Source organism: Phodopus roborovskii, unplaced genomic scaffold, assembly GCF_943737965.1.
Source record: "Phodopus roborovskii unplaced genomic scaffold, PHOROB, whole genome shotgun sequence".
In the NCBI taxonomy this organism is placed as follows: Eukaryota; Metazoa; Chordata; class Mammalia; order Rodentia; family Cricetidae; genus Phodopus; species Phodopus roborovskii.
Window position 1 is genome coordinate 26,497,727 of NW_026126409.1, and position 22,270 is coordinate 26,519,996.

Genomic DNA, 22,270 nt, shown 5'->3' on the forward strand with positions numbered 1-22,270 from the left:
AGAGGTAGGAGCAGGAAGATGAAGAGTTCAAATCTGAGGCCAGCCTTGGCTACACGAGACTCAAAAACTAATAAAAAGAAATCCCATTTAAGGCTTTCTCTTATTGACTGAATGAAGTTCAAGTAGAAAACAAATTTTAAAAGTGGAAGGCAAGATCTACTCTTCCTGAAGTTTTGCATATAAACACACACACACACACACACACACACATATATATATTCACAAATTAACACATTATAAATTCTTTGTGGGTAAGAATCGTATCTGTTCTATTCACTGTTATTCTCTGGCATATAACACAATATAAAAAAGCAGATTTTGCCCTAAAAATAATTACATGTTAAATAAACCAATATAAAACCCTCTGCAAGAAACTAGGGGCCTCTAAATAAACCTGTCTTCCTGATAAATTATGAAAGAACATCATAGACATAAACTTATGGACTATAATATCTGTGTGTAGAAAAAGACAAGCAATTAATGATCATGTTTGTAACATTTTTCTGACAGATACCAATGAAACGCCTGCTGTATAATCTTTTCTTTTTGAAAAAGCATTCTCAAAGACAAATATTGAGGAAGATTCTACAGATGATCGTGACCAGCACACACAAATTTCTCCTTTAGCTGCAGCATCTCTACAGTGACCATGTGCACATGCTACTCAGAATGATCCCCACAGTTTCACCGGCCCTATGTTTCAATAAAGCTCCCAGGGGTCCTGTAAATGCCTCTTTGCCCCTTCATGCTGCATGGCTCTTCGATGAACTATTCATGTACATCATCTTTCTATTTTAATTCCCTGTACTAACAACATTGTGTACAAGTTGCTTCCTTATATTTTCTGAGAATGTGTTAGCCCTTCTCCATGGAGGCATTTTTTTTTTTTAAATACTGAATTGAGATCCTTAATAGGCATGGTGCTGAAACTCAGTTATTGAGTATTGGAATCATTGAAGAGACAAGGGCCATATCTCTGTCGTCCTTACACTGGGAGCTTGGGTGAGGCCAGAAGGCATATACTGCAAAGCTATTTCCTGGAGATTATGATGTTGCTGGTTGGTCCTGGGACCACACTTGAGAACCACTGGGATTTTACACAGTCAGAAAAATTAACAATAAAATAATCAACAGACTAATGTTAATCATCCAAAGGAACTGTAAATTTAAAATCATAAGACCACAAATAATAATAATGGCATCTGATCTCAATTTCCTAAAACTATAAAAAGGAGGATTGAAGTGAAGATCTAAAGATAAACACTCGTATGTTATTTATTTATTTATTTATTTATTTATTTATTTATTTATTTTGCTTTTCTTTTCGAGACAGCCTCACTGTGTAGCTCTGGAACTCCCTCCTTAGACCAGGCTGGCTTCTAACTCACAGAGATCTTCCTGCCTCTGCCTCCTGCGTGGGATTAAAGGTGTGAGCCACTACAGCTGGCAGTACTTTTAAGTCTTTAGAACATAAACAGCTCAAATATTTAGAACATAAACAGCTCAAATAATCATTCATTTGCTATATAATTTTTATTCTTTTGCATCTTGCAGAATGCAGGGGCTTTTCTGGTGACCTCTGGAGAAGTTTGGGGAGGGGGGGTTATGTTAGAGGGTACCATTTTTGAGACAGGATCTTGCTGCGTAGCACAGACTCTCCTGGGACTTACTATCTTCCTACTCTATCCTTCTAATGCTGGGTTTCCAGATGTGTGCCACCACCCCAACCTCAGATGACCTCTATGTAGGTCTTCCCTTGAATATATAAATGGAATATGAATATGGGTTAGAAATGGTGACAAAACCGACTATACAAAGAAAGAATATTAGATTAATTCCTTCCAGGGAAGCAGTCTTGAGTCCCACATATTAATTATTACTTAAATAATTTCACTTTTCCCACCTTTATGAAGATCCACTCCCCACAATGTTGGGGGGGAGGGGAATCCAAGATCTTGCCTATGCTAAAGCTAGACATGTGCTCTACCATGAAACCCTGCCCACTTCATGGGGATCCTTTCATGTGATGCCACTATTCTGCATGACAACTACTTCCTAGCACATAGGAATGTCAAAGTAGATTTTTTTTTTTAATTAAAACAATAAGAATCATAGTAGGACTAGACAAAAGATGGTACTGAGAAGACCTCGAGGAAAGCACAAAAGAATATGAAAATGCTCCTTGGAAAAAGAAGTTGGGTTTTCAAGACAAGCAAGATATGAACATGTACAAAGCAGGATTGCTTGACCAAAGCACATGGCTGTGAGAGCTCACACTTCTGTTGTGAGGACAGTGAAAATCATGCCACTGAAGTTCAAGAGTATAGCTAAGGAAAGAATGTCCATGGCAAGTTGGGCAGGTTATGTTAGGAAGGCCTTGCAGTGCCAGGCTGAGAAGTGTTGGTAAAAATAACTTATTCCCAGGAGACGGACTAGATGCATGTAATCACAAATGTATCAATACTTCTAAGCTAAACGTAAGAAAGCATGAACATTTTTTGTCACCTAATTAGAAGGTATAGCAGCTCCAGTGTGCAAAATTATTTTAAGACAAGAGAAATCATTAAACAGTTGCAATAGAATATGAAAGAAAGGAGTCAGGGATTCTCAGAGTGGTGACAAACACAGCTGATTCATCAGGGTACAAGAAGTGAGCCTTACCTCTGTAGTTCTAAATATAAAAACTTGACAGCTAACCAAAATGAGTAAGTTCTTGGGATGGATTCTCATGAGCAAATGGCTGGAAAGGTGTACAGTTCACAGATCACATCTCTGAAAAACTTGTGTTTAGTAACAATGAAAGAACCAAGACCCCTTTCCCTTTGTTTTTGATTTTGGTTTTCAAAACACATCCTGTTTTGAACATCCTTTTTCTCTCTACTTCCCTGGTATTTAAAATAGTCTAAGGGCTTAGAGAGTGCAATGTTCTGCTGCTTTTACCATGAAATGGAGATCCAGCATGCAGTAGAATGGAAGGAAGGGAATGGAGAATTGTATCTAGAATTTTGTAATGTCCCATCCTTTCAGTGCCTATAATCTAGGATACCATATTTTCTCTCAGGACACTTAGGGTACCAAAAAGAAAATACCAGAATACAGCTGTGTTTAAGAGAGGCATTTTTCACTGGGCAGTAGTGGCACATGCCTTTAATCCCAGCACTCGGGAGGCAGAAGCAAGCAAATCTCTGTAAGTTCGAGATCAGCCTGGTCTACAAGAGCTAGTTCCAGGACAGCATCCAAAACCACAGAGAAACCCTGTCTCGAAAAACAAACAAACAAACAAGCAAAACAAAAAGGAATTTTTCATCATCTTACTAGGTATTTATCACTAGTTTAGTTTACCTCAATGTGTTGTTCTTTGTATTTATTAAACTATTTATCTAAGGCAACATATGTCATCACATAAGACATCTAGCCAGTGTTAGATTCAAATTAGTGAATTCTTCCTGTGGAATGAAAACAAAGAAAGAAATATAAGGTAAAAGTTAAATAAGTCAGGAGGAGTTATGAATACCTTAAAAGCAAGGGACTGTTGTGGTCCAACTTTACAGGGTAACTAATTTTGGAGCATAGAGAATGAGCAGGCAGTGGAGATAAAGCTAAGAGAAACAGGGAAACCAGATGACTAAAGCAAACAAGACTTCAGCAGAGGAGTGGAGGATGGTAAGCTTGGGACTTTGCTTGGGAGCATTTCTGAGTTATCAGAGAGACACCATGGTCTATTGCAGGCACAGAAAACACAGTACAAAGTTCAGAATTTGTCTTAACATAACTTCTTCACTCATTGGGAATCTCGGACTTGAAACCCCACTGTCATGTTTAATAATATTGACTGAGCTCTGAGTATACACAAGACACAGCCATAAATACTTCCTGCCTCCAACATAATGTTTACAGTTTAGTCTTGCATTTACTCGCGTGCCAGGCTCTTTGCCAGTGAGAAACTCATTCTTGGGAAAACAATAAACAGGATCACAAGCTTTTCCAACAGATGACAACTTGGCTTAGGATTTGTACGAGGGTGAGAAGTGGTAGAAATCAGAGAAGATAAGGATGACACTGTCATGGGTCAATTGTAGGCTGCCAACCAGAATGACTCCAAGTCAAAGAAAGATGCAAGCTATACTAGAGAACCAGGTCAAAAGATTCTTAGCTACTGAGGAAAAGCATCCCCTATACATAGAGCAAATTTCAATACTATCAGAAGTGGCTCCTCTGAAACAGGTGTTCTAACACCTACTGTGTAGTTTGTGTAGATTCTTACCACCTGTCCCTTAGAAATAGCTGAGGTTCTTTAAACTAAGGGCTATGACTCAGAGCTTTTTCAACTACAAATTAACTTAGGGATGTGTGGCTACACCAATACAAAGTCCAGTTACACAGTGTAAGTGAAGCCCAAGACGCCCAAAGGGTCTCGGTGAGTTAGCATTCTTGTGAAGACAAGGGTGATAACATCTCACTTGTAAGAAATGGGATTATGAAAGAAGCACTTGGAGATGGACGGTGATGTTAAACATGCAGGAGCAACTAACAAGAGAGAACGGGCTCTTTCATAAGTAAAAGAGTCCCAGGTGGGCAGTGCTGACTCCCTCCTGGTCACATCGTCAAGCACATTATTATTACTATTTTTTTTTTTTTTTTGCTTTAATAATACTCCAGCATTAAGTCTAATGGAAATACCTGGAGCTAATTTTAACACTACTTTAGCCCAGGATATAGTCTAAATCCCAGCAGGCAGAAGCTCACCTTTGACCTGCCAAATATGATTATTTGAGTCAAGCATTTCTCGGGGCCCCACAGCTGTTGTTTCTCCCCCTTCGGCACAGCTACGTCTACAGTCAGAACTTTGGCAGCAGTATCCGTGGCCTGACTCAGGTAGAATGTAGAGTTCTTCACCAGACTGTGTGGGACTCATGCCTCCCAAGACTGTAAGGATGATGACCTGACAGTCACTGCTGTGCAAAACAGCAAGCTACAAGTGCTACAGCATTTGGCACACATTTTGAATCAAGGAATATCAAAGTTTGTAGGTCACAGGTGGGATGGAAAGAAGAACATCAAGCCTATTTGTGGAGAAACTGTGGCAGCAGACAATAGACATGTAGGTTGGAGCCTGGCCCCATCCTGATTAGGAAAACTTAGTCAAATCACATGATCTTACAGCATTTTCTAAGACTAAAGATTGGGAAAGGCAAGAGAGATGTTGGAGACTAAACCTTGAGCTTTGCCTTGTCTTAGTCACTGTTCTATTACTGTGAAGAGACACCATGATGTGAAAACAATCAGAAAAAAACAACAAGAAATGGAGGAGGTGAGTGTGGCCAGGGAGATTTCCCAGTGGTTAGAGCACTCGCTGTTCTTGCAGATGACCCCTGAGTTTGGTTCCCAGCACCAACGTGGCTTACAACCATCTATAGATATCTCTAGCATCAGGGTAACCAACACTCTCTTCTGACCTCTGCAACTACCTAAAAGTGCATGTTCATACACACTCATACATAAATATAACAAAATAAATCAATTAAAAGAAAGAAGTGAAGGAAGGTACTGTGGAAGAATCTTTGTACACTGTAAATATGTATTACTCTCATTGATTAATAAAGAGCTGACTGGCCTATAGCTGAGCTGGAAGAGATTGGGCTGGAAAATGTGACTAGAAGGACACTGGGAAGAAGAAGGGTGGAGTCTCGAGAGACAACATGAGATGCACAGAGAACAGGATGGGAAGTTCGTACATGAGGTGAACGAGCTTTGGGGTAGCACACAGGTTAACAGAAATGGGTTAATTTAAGTTAGCTAATAAACAAGCCTAATTTATCAGTTGAACATTTACAATTAATAAGTCTCTGTGTGATTATTTGGGAACTGGCTGGAGGGACCAAAAAAAACCCTCTGCCTATAGGAAGGGTTGTAAATTAAAATAAAGAACTTGGCCTAGTGGCGGTGGTGCATGCATGCACTCAGGAGGCAGAGGCCGGCAGATCTCTATGTGTTTAAGGCTAGCCTGGTCTACAAAGTGAGTTCCAGGACACCAAGGACTGTTACACAGAGGAACCCTGTCTCAAAAAAACTAAAACTAAAATGAAATAAAATAAAGGACTTGAAGTCTTAGCAACAAACTGCCCAGAGTCATGTGAGATGGAAGACAGATCAGGAGAAACAGCAAAATCAGATGAAATGATGGCAAATTTGTAAGAAAGGGGGAGAGGGGAAAAAAAAAAAAAAAACAACCAAGTGAACAGAGTAAGATGGCCCAACATACTTTTAGTTCAAGGTGCAGAGAGAAGAGAGTGAGATGCAGGACATCTATGGAGATAAACAGATGAGAATGCTCCAGAATGAAGCAAATGTAAATGCCCAGGGAGCCCCGTGATCCTGAGTAAAGAAAAGGGAACCCACACCTGAAAGCTTCATAGTGAAACTGCAGGGTGCAGGGCTGGGAGCTGAGAGGACAAAGTCTGGGACACTCCCAGAGAAGAAAGGCGGTGCCTTCAAAGAGAGGTAGTCAGACCAGCAGCTGACTTCTCAATGGCTTCTGATTAGGAAGCAAGCACAGGGACAAACAAACTCACCTCATCTCAGTTCTAGACCAACCTCTGTGCTTTACTTAATACCATAATTGCATGCTGACTAAGACCTTTGTCTGAACTCTTTCTCAAGGTAATGGCAATAAAGAGGATATAAATTTCTGAAAATAATTCTGAAACATTCGGCAGCTTTTAGCTTTATTACCCAATAATGTGGTAAAGCCACTGTGCTAGAAATGATGGCATTTGCCTTGTCAGTTCTGTGTTAGAAATCTTCCCACCAATCAATTAAAATACCTTCCTGGATCTGGGCCATGAGGAAAGAAAGGAAAAAGTGGAATTGATTCTTTTCTCGTGACAAATGTGACTAGAGATGCAGCACTTAAATATATCTCTGGGCCACTGATAAAGCATCTGATCCTTGCTCGTTTTGCATATATATACATATACATATTATATATATTTGAGGGAGGTCATTATATGAGGGAGGTCAACTTTTTTCTTTAGTTTTCCTTTGATCTTTGATTTGTATACTATATCTTACTAAAACATAATTAGGATTGTTATGACAGAGAACATCTTGTGCTTTGGAGTGGGAACACTCATGATTTTTTTATATAAAAAAAGCAATCAAAATGATTCCTCAGGGCTAGATGTAGCTTAAGTGGTAGAGCAATGCCTAGCATGTACAAGGCCCTGTGCTCCCTCCAAGATCCCTCCCCACAATTGTCAACAGGGTTGAAAGAAAAACTCCCTGATGAAGGGAAGCCTCTCTGGAAACATCAAATATCAAATAAACCCTATTTAAAAACAAAGGAAAGTAATGTGTAAAATTATGAATAAGAAGCCTATAGCTAAAGAGGGAGGAAATAGCACATGTTAAGAATTTCAGAGCCGAGAAGACTGGGGCTCACACCTCTCAACTCCCAGCACTTGAGAGGTAGAAGCATCTTAGGTGGAAATCAAGTCCTGAGCCTCAAAAAAGGGGGTGGGAGGTGGAGAAAGAAAACAGCAAAAGCCCCACAATACTTTCTTGGGTCTTAGGCTGAGATGCTGGATTGAGTAAAGCATGCAGTTGTCATGCATAACAGTTGGGTTCTAGCACCCAAAAATAATTGCTACTAAAAAGTAGTTTCTCAGGGGTGCTTCCCAGCCTACAATTTTTACTTCTTTGTGTACACCCAGGGTATAAATTCCATACAACTCTAGTTATATAACATGCTTGGAAGGAATAAGTAGATTAAGGGTAGCTGAGTAGCTGCGATTCACAGTCAGCACGGAATTTCCACAGAGAACTTCTCTATAATGCTTTCTGGATTTTATAGTATTTACACTTTATGGCATACTAACAACTAATTTTCCCTATCTCCTCTAAATTATTCACAGACATTAATAAACTGAGGTAGTTGCTAAGATGAATTACATTTCATTACTGTATCACCCGCCAATAGTTGTTCCATGGGAGATAAAATATTTTCCCCACCACACCAATTTGAGTTTCTGTAGATATTTATAGCAGTCATTTCCAAATCACTGCAGCTTCCCAAAAAGAAAATCACCATTGAAGACTCCAGGTGACAGTGTATCAGGAGCACACCACACAAAACAAGAGTCTACAAAATCCGAACTGGGAACACAATGTTCTACTATATCCAAGATCTTCTTTCTTGTTAGTTTCTAGAGAAGGGAACAATGCCTAAAGATTTAAATGATGGCTAAAGTCATAGAAGCTGTTTCCCTCTTATTGTCTGCCTCCCTTTTAATTGCTGCTTAGCATCATGTCCTATCTGTGCCAGCATCTGGGGCTCTCTGACCAAGGTTCCTGCTCCTCTTCCTCCCAGGTAGTTGTTTATCAGTTTCTCTCTGTGTCTCTGTTTCTCTCTCTCTCTCTCTCTCTCTCTCTCTCTCTCTCTCTCTCTCTCTCTCTCTCTCTCTCTCTCACACACACACACACACACACACACACACACCTTCCAGTCCACTGTTCCTCAGTTCCCAGTCCAATCCTCTCAGTTCCTCAGATGCATTCCCAGTGGACTCCTCAAGTCCCTTTCTAGTCACCGCTTAATGCCCTCACTAAGGAAGCTAGCTGAGCATGAATCAGCAAACTGGATGTGTCTCTACTAGCCTCAAAGGAGCTGCACTGTCCTCAAGGCAAAGCTCCTCCCTGTGCTACAACCCAGGAAACCGCCGCATTATCCTGTGAAGTTTCAATCTGAAAACTTCTTCTCTCCATTCCTTAGGAAAATTCCATTTGAGGCCCCGACAAAAACCACAATATTCTGAGGCTTTAGATTGATTATTCACCAAACTAAATAATCATCCTCTAAGGACAGAAAAAAAAAAATTACTGCATCTCTCATCCCTACTCCTCCAGTAATAACAATAATAATGATGATGATGATGATGATAGTGGTAGCAATAACAACCTAACTACCTAAATAAATAATAAATCCCCTCCCCAATGGAAACTGAACTTTTACCTGCAAAGCCAGTGATAGAGTACAAGCTCTTAAACCTCTGGGTTGTTGGTACTAAATTGTGACATCTCATCAGAGCATGGTGCAGCTAACACTCCCTAGAGTAACTCAGAGTCTCAGCAGCTGTCCAGGCACAAAGGTTCTTGGCCCTTTTTGGATGAAGATGCTGCATTTGACAAAGAACATCTACGGCACACCCAAACATCTCCTTCTCAGTCTGGGAGTCTCCTGCATTAAATAAAGGCTTTCAGAGTGTGACATCACACCCATATCACATAGGAATCTCATGCATAAGCACACTCCTAGTACCATCATATCTTCCATGTTATGAAATTATGACTTCAATGGTCCTCTTTCCAGATGAAACTTACTGACTGTATTGTGTAAGACATAGTAATAAGGAACATAAAGATGTAAAGGTTTGATTGATTTGAATTTACAGCAGGTATTGAAATATAATCCTATCAACCATGTCTCCCAAGATGTTACTTACCGGCAAAGAAATCCTAGAAGTATAAAATGCCCAAACCAATGGAAAAAGAAGCTGAATTTATATCCAGAATTAATCATAGATTTAAAACTATAATAGAATAATTAAAATCATAATAATTAATATTATCGAAATCCTAATATACTAAAATCCTAAGATTTAAGTTTTAGTTCTGGGACCCATGTTCTGATTGGGTCCAAAGGTTTCTCTTATCTATGATAATATAATAATAACAATAATAATAATAATAATAATAATAATAATAATAATAATAATTCTTCAAGCAGGTGACCACTGAGATTACTCATCCAGCTCTAACACTGAGTTTTTTCAAGATGGATGGCATACGACTTTCATGTTTAAGCACTGTTCTAATTTGCTTTTCTATTGCTGTGATGAAACCATGACCAAAAGCAACTTGGGCAGGAAAGGGCTTATTTGCATTATGGGTTATCGTTTATCATCACGAAAGATCAAGGCAGGAATATGAAGTGAGGAACTAAAGCAAAGCCCATGGAGGAACACTGTATAGGAGCTTGCCCCACACACACACCATGGTTTGTTGAGGCTTCTTTCATTACAATCCAGACCCACCTGCCCAGGAGAGAATTGACCACAGTGTGCTGAGCCCCTCTACATTAATGAGCAATTAAGAAAATGCCTTACATTGGTCAAACCCAATGGAGCCAATTCAATGGAGGTTCCCTCTTTCCAGAGGTGTCAAATTGACAACTGGCATTAACTCTACGTGGCAGTTTTTAATATTGATTACTCCATTATTTACTGTTATGGATTTATATATCTGTTGTACATTTATATGTCAAACTGATAACATAGCTAATATTATGTGCAATGGTCAAAGCAGTCTATGACTATTAACTGCTTACATGGCATTTGTCTGTGTCTTAACTGCCTCTAAATGCTTAAAACAAAAAGGAACAAAAATAGTTTAGGATCACTAAGCCTTTAGATGAAAAAACTTCATCTAAAACTTCATTGGGAACAATAATTAAGCACTAAATACTTACTGAGAGTTTTTAAAGAAATAATGCAAATTTAAACCACAAAAATAATGACTGGTCAGTCCAGGACCTGGTGACCTGCACTAACATTTACCAGTTGGTTGAGAGTGACATAATAGCCAACCTGCTGCCAAAACTAACAGTTATAAATGGGCCACTAACACTTCTACACTCCAGAGTATGTCCCCAGCTACATACTGCCCTTTGGGGACATCACTGTACAAGGAAGACTCAGCTCTTGGGAAATAAAAACTGGAGATATAAGATATGAACATATGCACCCATAACCACTCAAAAATTCTTCAAAATGGGAATAATGGGTTATTTACATGTCTCAATGTAAATAATAGTTCAGCATTTGCACAAGCTCTGACATATCCTTTCAGTGAGTAATTATAAAAAGCAATCCTATAGAAGCAGCTCTGGTCAATTATAATTATTAATTGTAATTATTAATACGTTTGTGGTGCTGGCAGCAAATCCAGGGAATGGTGTGTTCCATCACGGAGCTACACTTTCAGTCCTACTGATTACGTTTGAAAGTAAATGCAAAGAAAGCTTACAGCCATAAAAAGCATGTAACCACATGTTTGAGGATGTACAAATTTGACACTTAGAACCTAAATCATGTAACCAACATGTAATTACTTCTCATTTCGTATTTGTCAGGGTAATGTGAAATATATTTTTCCCATAAAGCCATCGGTGACAAGAAAGAAACTTTTAGTGACAAACATGCCGTGACATAGGCTGAAGAAAGGATGTCCATTGTTTACTTATCAGGAAAATGTTCAACAAAGAACTGCTCCAGGCATAATCAAATACTGGGTTCTTATAAGATCTCTGTGAGAATTTTTTTATGCTTAGCTAACATATTAATAACACCAGCAAAACACTGGGGAGCTTTTAATTATTTTTTCTATCTTAGGAGAATTGTGAGACAGCTTGGGAGTGATGGACTGTTTCCTTGATACATCTGTATCTTGATCAAGCTAAAGCCAAGCTGTGGGACTGTGTGATGTTGGTGTGTGATTCTGAAATACTCGACCCAAAATGACACAAGGAGTGCTCAGGTTCCTCTCTGTCACTAGGTCCTATCATGTCAGAGGCACAGACCCCTTGAAGTTTCCCAATCAGCACGCTCTAATGTCCTTCAAGACCAGGACACATGGCATTTTGTCTCTAAAGCATCATCCCCAGTTTAACCTACAACTAGTAGCTTTCTCCTCTTTTTCTCACTGTCCATGAGGGCAAATGGAGTCAACACTGAAAATAATTCTCCTTTTACAGAATATGGCTGATCTCAAAAAGCAGCAGGGCTTTCATGGAAAGGAAACAGGTAAAAACCTAATGCTCCATATTTATTGTGTAAGTGGCAAAACACTGTGAGAACTCACTTGCTTTTGTCCATGTACTGTCTAAGTTAGAGGCCCTTATCCTATACAAGGTCTTACATACATCAGACCTGGAGACCATGAAGCAGGTACTGTATCCCTCCCTCCATTTGCTTCTTCTCGTTCCCTGAGAAAGGGATTGGGTCCTGTCTCTCTTGCCTTCTGGAAATGGATCATAGTCTCTTTTAATGGACTGTAAATATAATGTAATACAGTACTTATTTTCCCCCAAATATCAAAATATAGTAAGTAACTATTTTTACAGAGACTTTTCTTCCTTTCAGATTGAGGACAATTGGGAACATACAATGTAATCAACATGCTTAAAAAAAAAAAATCAAATGCCCAAGACATGTCTCCCGTTCCTATTGAATTTAATATATGGAAAAGTATGTATTTTATTTTCCATTCAACTCAGTATTCAAGTAATTAGTTTTCTCCTGACAAACCCACCATCTCATTTCCATAATTGCTGTAAGTATAACTCTTCCCCAAAGTGGATAATGCATAAGCAGTTCCCCCCAGGGAAGAGTTCTAGTACAGAGCTAGGTGACCTCACTACAAGTCATAATCACAATCTATTGTCTGTATTTGATCTAATCCTTCTGAGGACAATGTATAGGCCTTCAATATTGTTCCCAGAAATAGATGGTAATAATTTTCAGTATTACTGAAATTATAGCTGTTTATAAAAATCTAGCATCTCATGGGCCTCAATACCTCCCTTTCTGAGGGAGGTACATGCATGCAATAACAACTGATGAAAGAGGAGGCCACAAATTTGAAGGAGTGTGGGGAGGACTATACAGGAAGTTTAGAGGGAGAAAAGGAAAAGGAGAAATGTTGTAATAAAATACAACCTCAAAAAGAAAAAATTCCAACTCTTTGAATGAAGAATACATCAAAAATTTGACAGTGAAATGCTATGTTTAGTATCAATATGATATTCCTAGTTCACTGTTGGCAGAAAATACAGAATATACATATGTGTATATATATATACACACACACACACACACACACACACACAAAGTTAGGATCTACTTACTCCACTAATGAAAAATGACTTTAGACAATGAACATACTATGTCTCATGACAATAAAATGCCTATTAAATCAATTCGCAGAATATAAACACTCATCCTTTTGTTTCTGGAAATAGTCTATAGTGATACATACAAGTATCTATATGTACATTTAACATATAATACATATATAGATACAAATATAAGCACATGTTAGTTTCATTCATTTATTCTGCAAACTCATATGCAAAGTACAGTGCTAGGCACAGTATGCAAGACAGTTATCTAAACACTATCCTTACTTCAAACCATGGGAAGTTATGAATGTAAGCATTATATATAAGGAAGTAATTGGCATGTTTTGAAAGGTTGAGAATATGAGTATGTGTATTTAAAACTCATGAACAGAATGACAAGCTATAGGGAGGTCAATGGCTGCTAGAGGAACAATCAGTTTCCTCCAGGAATGGAGTCATGTATAGTTTATACATTTTTAAGTGGTCAGCCCTGGGAATGTGTCCATATGTGCAGCACTAAATGGACTAGTAGGTGGTATATACATGTGTATATCTGTATATGAACAAATACACATAACAATAATAATTAAAGAATAGATGGAGAACTGGGGACATAGAGGCGGGACAAAGGAAGAGCTGAAGGTGAAGACAAGGGTGGGGGGGGCAGCAGTAATGTAAACACAGTGCCCACATAAGACGTTCACAAATGTCTAAATAATAAAATAACATGCAGTGCCATGCATTATAGCACCAAAGCATTCAGACAATACCCACCACTGGTTTCTGTACTCCCTGAAAAGGAGCATGTTCAAGGCCCTGAGGTTGATTTCCAGCACTTTGTATGGGTACAAACATGTTCGTGCACACAGGGACGCCACAAGACTGTTTTATTTAGAATGCCTCCTATGCTAGTGGACACACCCAGGTGAGAGAGAGAGAGCTTTGCTTTAAGGTGACTAGGACACACAAATTTGGAAGAAGACAAAGATCTGTTTAGCTCTAGCCTGACGGAAGTTATAATCCTTGGGTAGACAGGGCAGGATCACCCTTATTTCCAGCACTGGAAACATAGAGCAGGTCATCTCAGTGAGTATGAGGCTAGCCTGATCTATGTAGCAAGTTCAGACCAGACAGTGCTACAGAGAAAGACCCTTGTCTCTCACCAACTTATTTTTAAAGTCAGTGTTGGGGTGGAGGACTTTCCTAGTTTCATATATATATATATGAAGAAGATCTTTGTCTTCTTCCAAATTTGTGTGTCCTAGTCACCTTAAAGCAAAGCTCTCTCTCTCTCTCTCTCTCTCTCTCTCTCTCTCTCTCTCTCTCTCTCATATATATATATATATATATATATATATATATATATATATATATGGCCTGGATTTATTTACCAGTCATCAATGTTCCCTACTCACAGCTCTAGTATTTCTCTGTGATAAGACTTAGACTTCACAAATGAAATTGCTACTTCTTTTCTCCATGTAAAATTGCTGGTCAGCCAGGCCCCTAACTTTACAGGAACTTCATCCTTTGTGGATATCTGAGGAACCTACTAACCATAGGAAAATGCCACATCTTCAATCATTTCTCAGTGCAGCTTTCACACCTGACTTTAATCCTATTCAATTTCTAACACTTTTGGGGCACTTTCAAAGTTTCCAGCATGACTACATTATTTAAAATATTATATAAAACATAAAGCCAAATTACTTTAAAAAAAAAGAAAGAAATCTCTGATATTGAACTCTATGACATTTAGGTTTATCAGACACGCATGACCTATAAAACTGACCATTTCATATGGTTCAGCCTACTAACATTCCCTGACTCCAACATCATTAAACTAAATCTTAATGGCCGCCCAGAACAAGCAGCTGCCTTCCTACTGAAGCTGTGAGAGGGAAACATTGGGACACTAAGGCTGAGCAAAGGCTATTCCTGTCTTCATCGAAAAGTATAAACTATAAACTTTATACACTATACTTTATAAACTTTATGAACTATATACACTTTACGAAAGGAAATGATGTAATGCAGGAATCAAGACAGACATGTCTTGACAGAATAGATCAGAAATGAACAGGCTGCAGAGATGGACAGCTTAACATTTAAGGCAGCTTGCTGAGTTTAGTCCCCAGCAAACACGCTAAGCAGCTCACAAACACCCCTAACTCCTGCTCCAAGGGATCTGATGCCCTCTTTTGGCCTCCACAGGCACCTACACCCAAATGAACATACACAGACATAGACAGGCATAAGTAAAAAACAAAAATAAATCTTTAAAACATCATGAATAGGTGAACCATAAGAAATAGGATTTATGGATCTGAACTACTATGCGATTAGCCCATTTCTCTCAAGAACTACTCTGACTTGTTTACAGATATGTGCATATCAGAGAAGTGTTATTCAATAGGGCCAGAGCTAATGACAAAGAAACAAACATGTTGGCAAACACCTTATGTTCAATTGTGGTGATTTCTCAGAAGTGTCCAAACAAGAAATTTCCAAATACAACTCAACTTCTTCATGAGTACTACACGAACATAACTGGACAGGAGGTGCCTAGAAAGGCCTTATAGATGTTTGGCTCCCTGGAGAAAGATGCCAGTAAGAATTGATCTGGCCAAATAATTTAGCCTGGTGAGCACCACCACTATGATAATATTCTGATAATATTCTGACTCAGGATTCTTAATGAATTGAAGCTACTGTTTAGCTAAGAAAAAAATAAAAATAATCTATCCATCCAAATCAGCTAACCTCAAATAAAGACATTGTTCATTTTGCTATATGGACCAGAATAGTGCAAAAACTGAAAAGGAAAAGGCAGGCCTTGTCTTTGGGGAATAGCAGTGCGATGCTCTCAGAGCACCCTCTGGAGGCCAGAGGGAGGTGTCACTTGGAAGAGGAAGAAAGACGAAAATGGCCAGTATCTGACTGTCTCCCTTGAGGCAGACTCAAAAATAATGATATCAAGGGGACACGAAAAATGGGCATAACTTACAATTTGACATACATGACAAAACCAAGTGAGATGTTGCAAAATTCTCAAATAGTGTTGCTACTTCATTTTCCAAAAGCATTGATTAGCAAGCTTTCTACCTACACTCTGAATGCTTGGGGGAACTTAATGCAGAGGCACTGTGTGTTTGTGTGTTTGTTCATATCCCTGTGTGTACAAGAATGCATGGATGTGTGCGGGCATGCATGTGGAGAACAAAAGACAGTCCTCATGGGCTACACAATATTTTGAGTCTCTCACGGTCCTGGAACTTGCCCAGTAGGCTAGGCTGGATGACCAGCAAGCCCCTAAATTTGCCAGTCTCCACCTTCACAGTGCTAGATTTAAATGCAGACACTACCAACCTTTTTTTTTTTTTTAATGTAGACTTTGGGGAGCAAAGCAAGGTCTTTGTGCTTGCAAGGTATTCTTAATACTTATAAGAATAGATTGAAACATGGTTTTTCACTCCCAAAAAGGTAGTTTTGTAAACAAGATTATACAGTATAATTGAAACCATCAAGCTTCATATCTGATGAACAAAATGAATTAAGCTGTGTATTTTGCCTAACACCTAACTTCTTCTAAAGCAACAAACACTGACATCTATTGGTATTTTGGTAGCTTGCTTTTTGTTGTTTCATTTCAATTAACTAAAACTCATGCAGATTCAGGATAGAATTAGGATGGACTGAAATGCCACTTGTTCCTTTAGGGAACCTTTGCATCATGCCCATTTATAGTATATTTAATAGATATATTTTCCCTTGGTTGAAATAAGGTGAATCAAAATGATTTAATGCTTTGTTTTATCTCTTCTATTTGTCAAGGGCAAGATTTTCAGGGTTAACTAACCAAGAAAAGTGTGGTTGTCGTTTCTTGCAGCAAATTTGGTAGCTCCCCCAAAATATTGATATTTGGTATGGTTTCTTCTTTCTTGACAGAACCAATAAACAATCAGTACTGCTAAATTCAAATTTTTACTTTGGTTAAAAAGTAATAGAACTCTGATCTTGTAAGAATCCATTATATTCCCAAGAACCTTAAACATGACATAGATATTCTAGAGAGGGAGGAAGGGAAATGAACATATGGAGAAATGTAGATTTATTGTATTCCTTGCTTTGCTTCTCTTTCAAAATACCTGCTACAGGGTCTATGAATTTTGCTGGCATTGTTACCCCTGATTTTTAAAAAAAAAAAAAGATAGGAAAAGACATGTTGATACATACTTTGTGTGTGTGTGTGTGTGAAATTTACACAAGTCCCAAGAGAGAAGACTACATATTCTGTACTACAAAAGGAGGTTTAAACATAAACAGCAAATCTTAAAATGTTGCCAGAAAAGGAATCAGGTTTCAAAAATCTTGCAGCTTGAAACCTCCACATTTTCCTGCCAGATAAAGCCCTGTTGCACCTCACTCTACTTTCAATATTTAGATTGAGCTCAACAGTGTTTTCATAATATGTATATGCTGTTATGAAACTTGATGGACTCACTTTTCTCCATCTTTACAGGTAGTCCATATTAATATTTATACCCCCACTAATGTAAGGTCAGTCGGCACTGGGTTTTCCTTCCCATAAAAGGTAAATTCTGAAAATTGTGTCACATATCCTTGCAGACAAATCTTTCTATCATCTGATAGAAAAAGCTTGTATTTGCTGGAGACAGATTCCCTGTTGGCCAGTAGTCAGCAAGATTTCCTGGGTTATCTTGTTCACACTCCAGAAAGTCAGGAATTATCTCCACTTTACAACAAAAGGAAACTTAGGCATAGCAAGAGTAAGTCACTTTCCCACAAATTTACAGCTAAAGGGTGTTTGGTGATGCTAGGGTTTAAATCTTGGCAATCTGCCTAGAGAACTAAGGGCTAGGGCATGCTGCCTAACATTCAGACTCTTTCATATTCTCTGTTTTAAAAATGACATAATATATAATGCATTGCTATACTTCATAGAACACTAATTAATAGTAGTCTCCATTACGCTGAATAGAAAAAGATTGAGGAGGATATTGGATATGTATTTACTGTTCACACAATGATTCAAAACTTTCTGATATTACATATACATATATTCATGTGCATATATATGTATACATATATAGTCTCCTTAGTACCTTCTTCTAATACTAATAGAATTAATATTATCTTCATTAGTACCATTTCATCACTATGTATCTATAAAAACAGTATTCAAGCTTCCCTCACTCTCCCTCCTCATAACAAGCTCTGTTTTACTCTGTAAATAACCTTTAATGTTTTTAATAATTACATAATGTAAGCAGTTACAAGTAACCAGGTTGAAACAGATCACTGGACATTCCTCCTTGTTCTGTAAACACAGACTGCCCTGTTAGTGACAGGGTACTTTATTTCCAAGAATGTTTACAGGCCCTTCAGCCTTGGGAGCCATTCAGTTAAAGAAACAGGTGGATGATGTCATTGGAGGCACGTACAGCCTGCGCCTAACTATTTGGGATACATTTCTTCAGTTTTCCACTCACAAATATCCGGTCCACCAGGCATGAAATAGCACATAATAGTTCTAGATCTGAACTAGGTGTGATAGCAGATTTGTGCCAGGTCATTTAAGGGGCAAAACAATAACAAAAAGAATACTGTACAGGATAAGAAAAATATCATCAATCTTAAGGAATGTCTGAAGTCAATTGGTAAAGTGACAGGATAAAAAGGAAAAACAGGTTTTGTAATTCAGGCTGCTAAAGGAAAATACTAAGCTGCATGACTCAATCGGAGCCAGGATCTGGGAGGTCCAGCTTGCAGGAGGCTAGGGACTTTATGGGGCCCTTGATACATAGATCTGTGATACAAAGCACAGGGTTTTCCTGAGGTTGCTTATTTTATTCAAAGAACAAGAATCAATGGCCTCAAGGATGTTGAACCTATGACAGCCATTATTACAGAATAAGTAATTTGGTTGAATATCTGCAGCCCCAATAGTATGCGATTCAGTACTTGTTAGATGATAGGAATCAACTGGATCTCTCATTTAGCTGGTTGAAGGGTATTTTTCTCCTGAGGAGTTCCCACCAAGAGACTAGTTTATGGCTTTGCATATGATAAGGGACACAGCAGGGCTGAGTGCCCTCAGGTGCCTCAGCTGCTGTAAAGTGGATGGGATAACATCCACAGAGAGGCCTCAACACTGCATATTCATCACCAAGGACACACATGCTACAGTGGTTGTTTTAAGGAAAGAAGGAAAGTATAACACTTGGTATTGAAGGCACCAACATGGGAACAATTCAAGGGATGGTTGTGCTTGAAAATCCTAAATGTGGATGCATGTCGAGAGGGAAGGCTGTTGAGGATGCCACAGACATACAGTCCAGAAAAAGAGATCCCGAAAGAGTGTGGCTTTCCCCAGGCATCACATGGCTATCAGCCACTCATCCCTTTCAGTAAGAAAAAACTTGCCTTAGAAGGAAAAGTGACAAAGTGAAAATTTTAAGGTGAGCATTTGCAAATCAGATAAATACTCTTAGTGTGGTTTAATCTGTTGGCAGTATCCTAAAGGGGATAAACATTCTTCTGAAGTGGGTAAACTCTCTCTCTCTCTCTCTCTCTCTCTCTCTCTCTCTCTCTCTCTCTCTCTGTGTGTGTGTGTGTGTGTGTGTGTGTGTGTGTGTGTGTGTGTGTGTGTGTGTCTCTGTCTCTCTCTAAAAAAAAAAAAAAAAATACAGTGACAGGCTCCAGTACACTAAATTCTCTCTTAAAGAGAACATTGGGTAGTCCTGGCAGCTGCCCACCTAGTGAGTAAGGACTTGGGGGTGGGCACAATAGTGAGCTTTCTAGCCTAAATCACTAAAACATCTGTTGTACATGGTAGACTTGACCTTGACCGGAACCCTTGACAAGAGGTAAACCTGCTACTGAAAGGGACGCTAATCAGACCACCAGCTTAAGGCATGAGAGCATCTAAGACACGGGTTCCCAGCCTTCCCAATGTTGCGACCCTTTAATACACTTCCTCATGTTGTGCTGACCCCCAGCCATAAAATTATGTCGTTGCTATTTCGTAACTGTAATTTTGCTAATGTTATGAATCGTAATGTAAATATCTGATACACAGGATATCTGATATGGGAGCCCTGGGAAAGAAAGGGTGATTCGACTCCCAAGAGGGTCACGTTCCATGTGTTGAGAACCGCGGGTCTAAGCAGACCGTACAAACTTCTGAAGAAAATAGATGCCACAAGTGGTATCAAGGGGAAACAAAACGTTCTTTATACTTTTACAGTATTTGTTGGGTCTGGATCTCTTTAGCATACTATGGTGACTTTAATCCAGCTCCCCTTTTCATACTTTGAGTACAATGTTATATTTATTCTCTAAAATATACAGTAAACATTACGGAAACATCAGTGTACCTTCAGGAAGGCTCATCGGGGTAATTAAGGTGGATGTCCCTTTATGCAGACACAAGAACAGCAAGTGGCTAAACAATTGCCCTCTGTTCGGTTTCTGTTTTGTTCTAAACCTTGCTTAGGGTCTCTGCCAACAACCCAGGTTCTGAAATGCTGAGTGATTCCAAGGAGTGTACTAAGAAAATGCGATTGGTTTTCTTCCTGCACGGAGCAGATACTTCGGCTATCTTCTTGAGGCACAGAGTGCATCCAGATCGACCATAAGGGATCGCAAATGGAGAGTAAAAAACCCTCACGACCTATTTAGCGGCCAGTCAGCGCATTAGTCTTTCCTAGCGATAACTAAGGTGATGCCTTCATTGAAGTTGTGTTCTGATGGTGGATTTAAAAGATCGCTTTACAAAAAGCCTCAACTCTTTTTTCCATTCTATATATAACCGGTAAGCAACTGAAATTCAAAATTCGGGTAATCTGTTGCTTTCTGACATCTCTTGGGAGACTAAACTAGCCACATTTATCATGGTGACCCTGAAAACTAGAACCTAGCAAGAGTTCTTAGAATTTATTCAGATCCGACCTGAATCTTGGCACCCGTTCGGGTTCTGCGTGCTTCGCTGACCTTTAGGAATCCCTCTCAGCTGCTCTGGGTTTCCCTATCGCAGCACGCAATCAGAGAGAAGCCAGGCTCGCAAGGCAGCTGTGCACCGCTTTCCTCCGCCCAACCGGCCGAAGCCGGGTGTCCCACGCCGCCCTTTTCCCCGACCACCCTCTGCGCAGCCGGACCCACGCGGTGGGGCGCGGGCTCTCGGACCCCGAGCCCGTTCCCGCTTCTCTCGCTAGAGGGCAGGCGGGGCCCGCGCAAAGCTCTGGGGCCGCAGGGCACGCGCTGCCGGCAGGGACCCCGCACTCGGAGCCGCACTCCCGGGCTGGGCTCCGCGACCAACGCGGAGACGGAGGGCCAAACCCGAAAGCAGGGAGAACAGCGGACGCGGGAGGGTGCGGGTGGGGCTGTCAGGCTCGCGGTGCGCTCAGGGCGCGGGTGCCAGGTGGTGGCGACCCCCGCAGGGAAGCGCGAGGTTCCGCAACGCCAGGGCCGAGTCAGGATCCCGGAGCGCAGCTCAGGGACGCGGGACGGAGGAAAGCGTCTGTCTGGGAGCAGCGGGACTGCAGGCACTCACCTGAGCTCGGGTTGCCCTCGCCGGGCGCGGGCTTCCCGCGGGATCCCCGGTCCTTCTTCTTGCCCTTCCCCTTGCCTCTGCCTTCTTTGCGCTCAGACATCTCGCCGAAGATGAGCGCTCTGTGTGGAGCTGGCTGGGCGACGGTGACGCGCGACAAGTTTGGTCCAAGGGCTTGGAGAAAAGTTTGTCCCCTAAGGGAAGAGCGAGCGGCCGAGCTGCGTGGGGGCGTCGCCTGTCGCCTGCGGAGAGCGGCGTGGACTCGGTCACCTGGAGCGTCCGCTCCGTCTGGGGTGAGTCGGGGCTGCTCTAGTGTCCGGGGTCCCGCCGCTGCCTGCTCCGGCGTGGCCTCTGTCTCGCGCTCTTACAGCCCGAAGGAGGAAAGGTGGTCACAGTCCGGTCTGCGCTCGCATCGCCTGGCTGCCACCGCCGCTGCCGCTCTGCTCCTGCCGTCCGCGCGACCCGTAGTTCCCACAAGTTTTGGGGAAGTCCTAGCCGGCTCTTTTTCAATTGCCCGCAGGTTGGACGCTGGCGCCTCCTCCGCACCCTCCCCTCGCCTCGCCCCCTCCCTCTTCCCCACCACACCCCCACCCCGAGGCGCAGACACGCCACCGGGAGGAGCCTGAGCTGGGCGATCGCGGCTCAGCCTCTTTCTTCTGGCGGCCGGGCCTGGCTGGGGGCGGCCAAGCCCAGCGGCTGCCTGAAACACCCGACAGGGGTCGCTGGAAGCTGCTCTGACGGTG

At 40.7% G+C, this 22,270-nt stretch overlaps 1 protein-coding gene across 7 annotated transcripts in view; it reads right to left on the reverse strand.

Annotated features, from left to right (window-relative positions):
* Nrg1 (neuregulin 1) overlaps window positions 1-21,641 on the reverse strand; it is a 181,431-nt gene extending 159,790 nt beyond the window's left edge. For all 7 annotated transcript variants that reach the window (XM_051182245.1, XM_051182243.1, XM_051182242.1 and 4 more), the window contains exon 1: window positions 21,531-21,641. In XM_051182245.1, coding sequence (XP_051038202.1) covers window positions 21,531-21,630 — 100 coding nt within the window. In that variant the 5' untranslated portion in view covers window positions 21,631-21,641. The remainder of the gene's footprint in view (window positions 1-21,530) is intronic.
* Window positions 21,642-22,270: the final 629 nt, after the last annotated feature.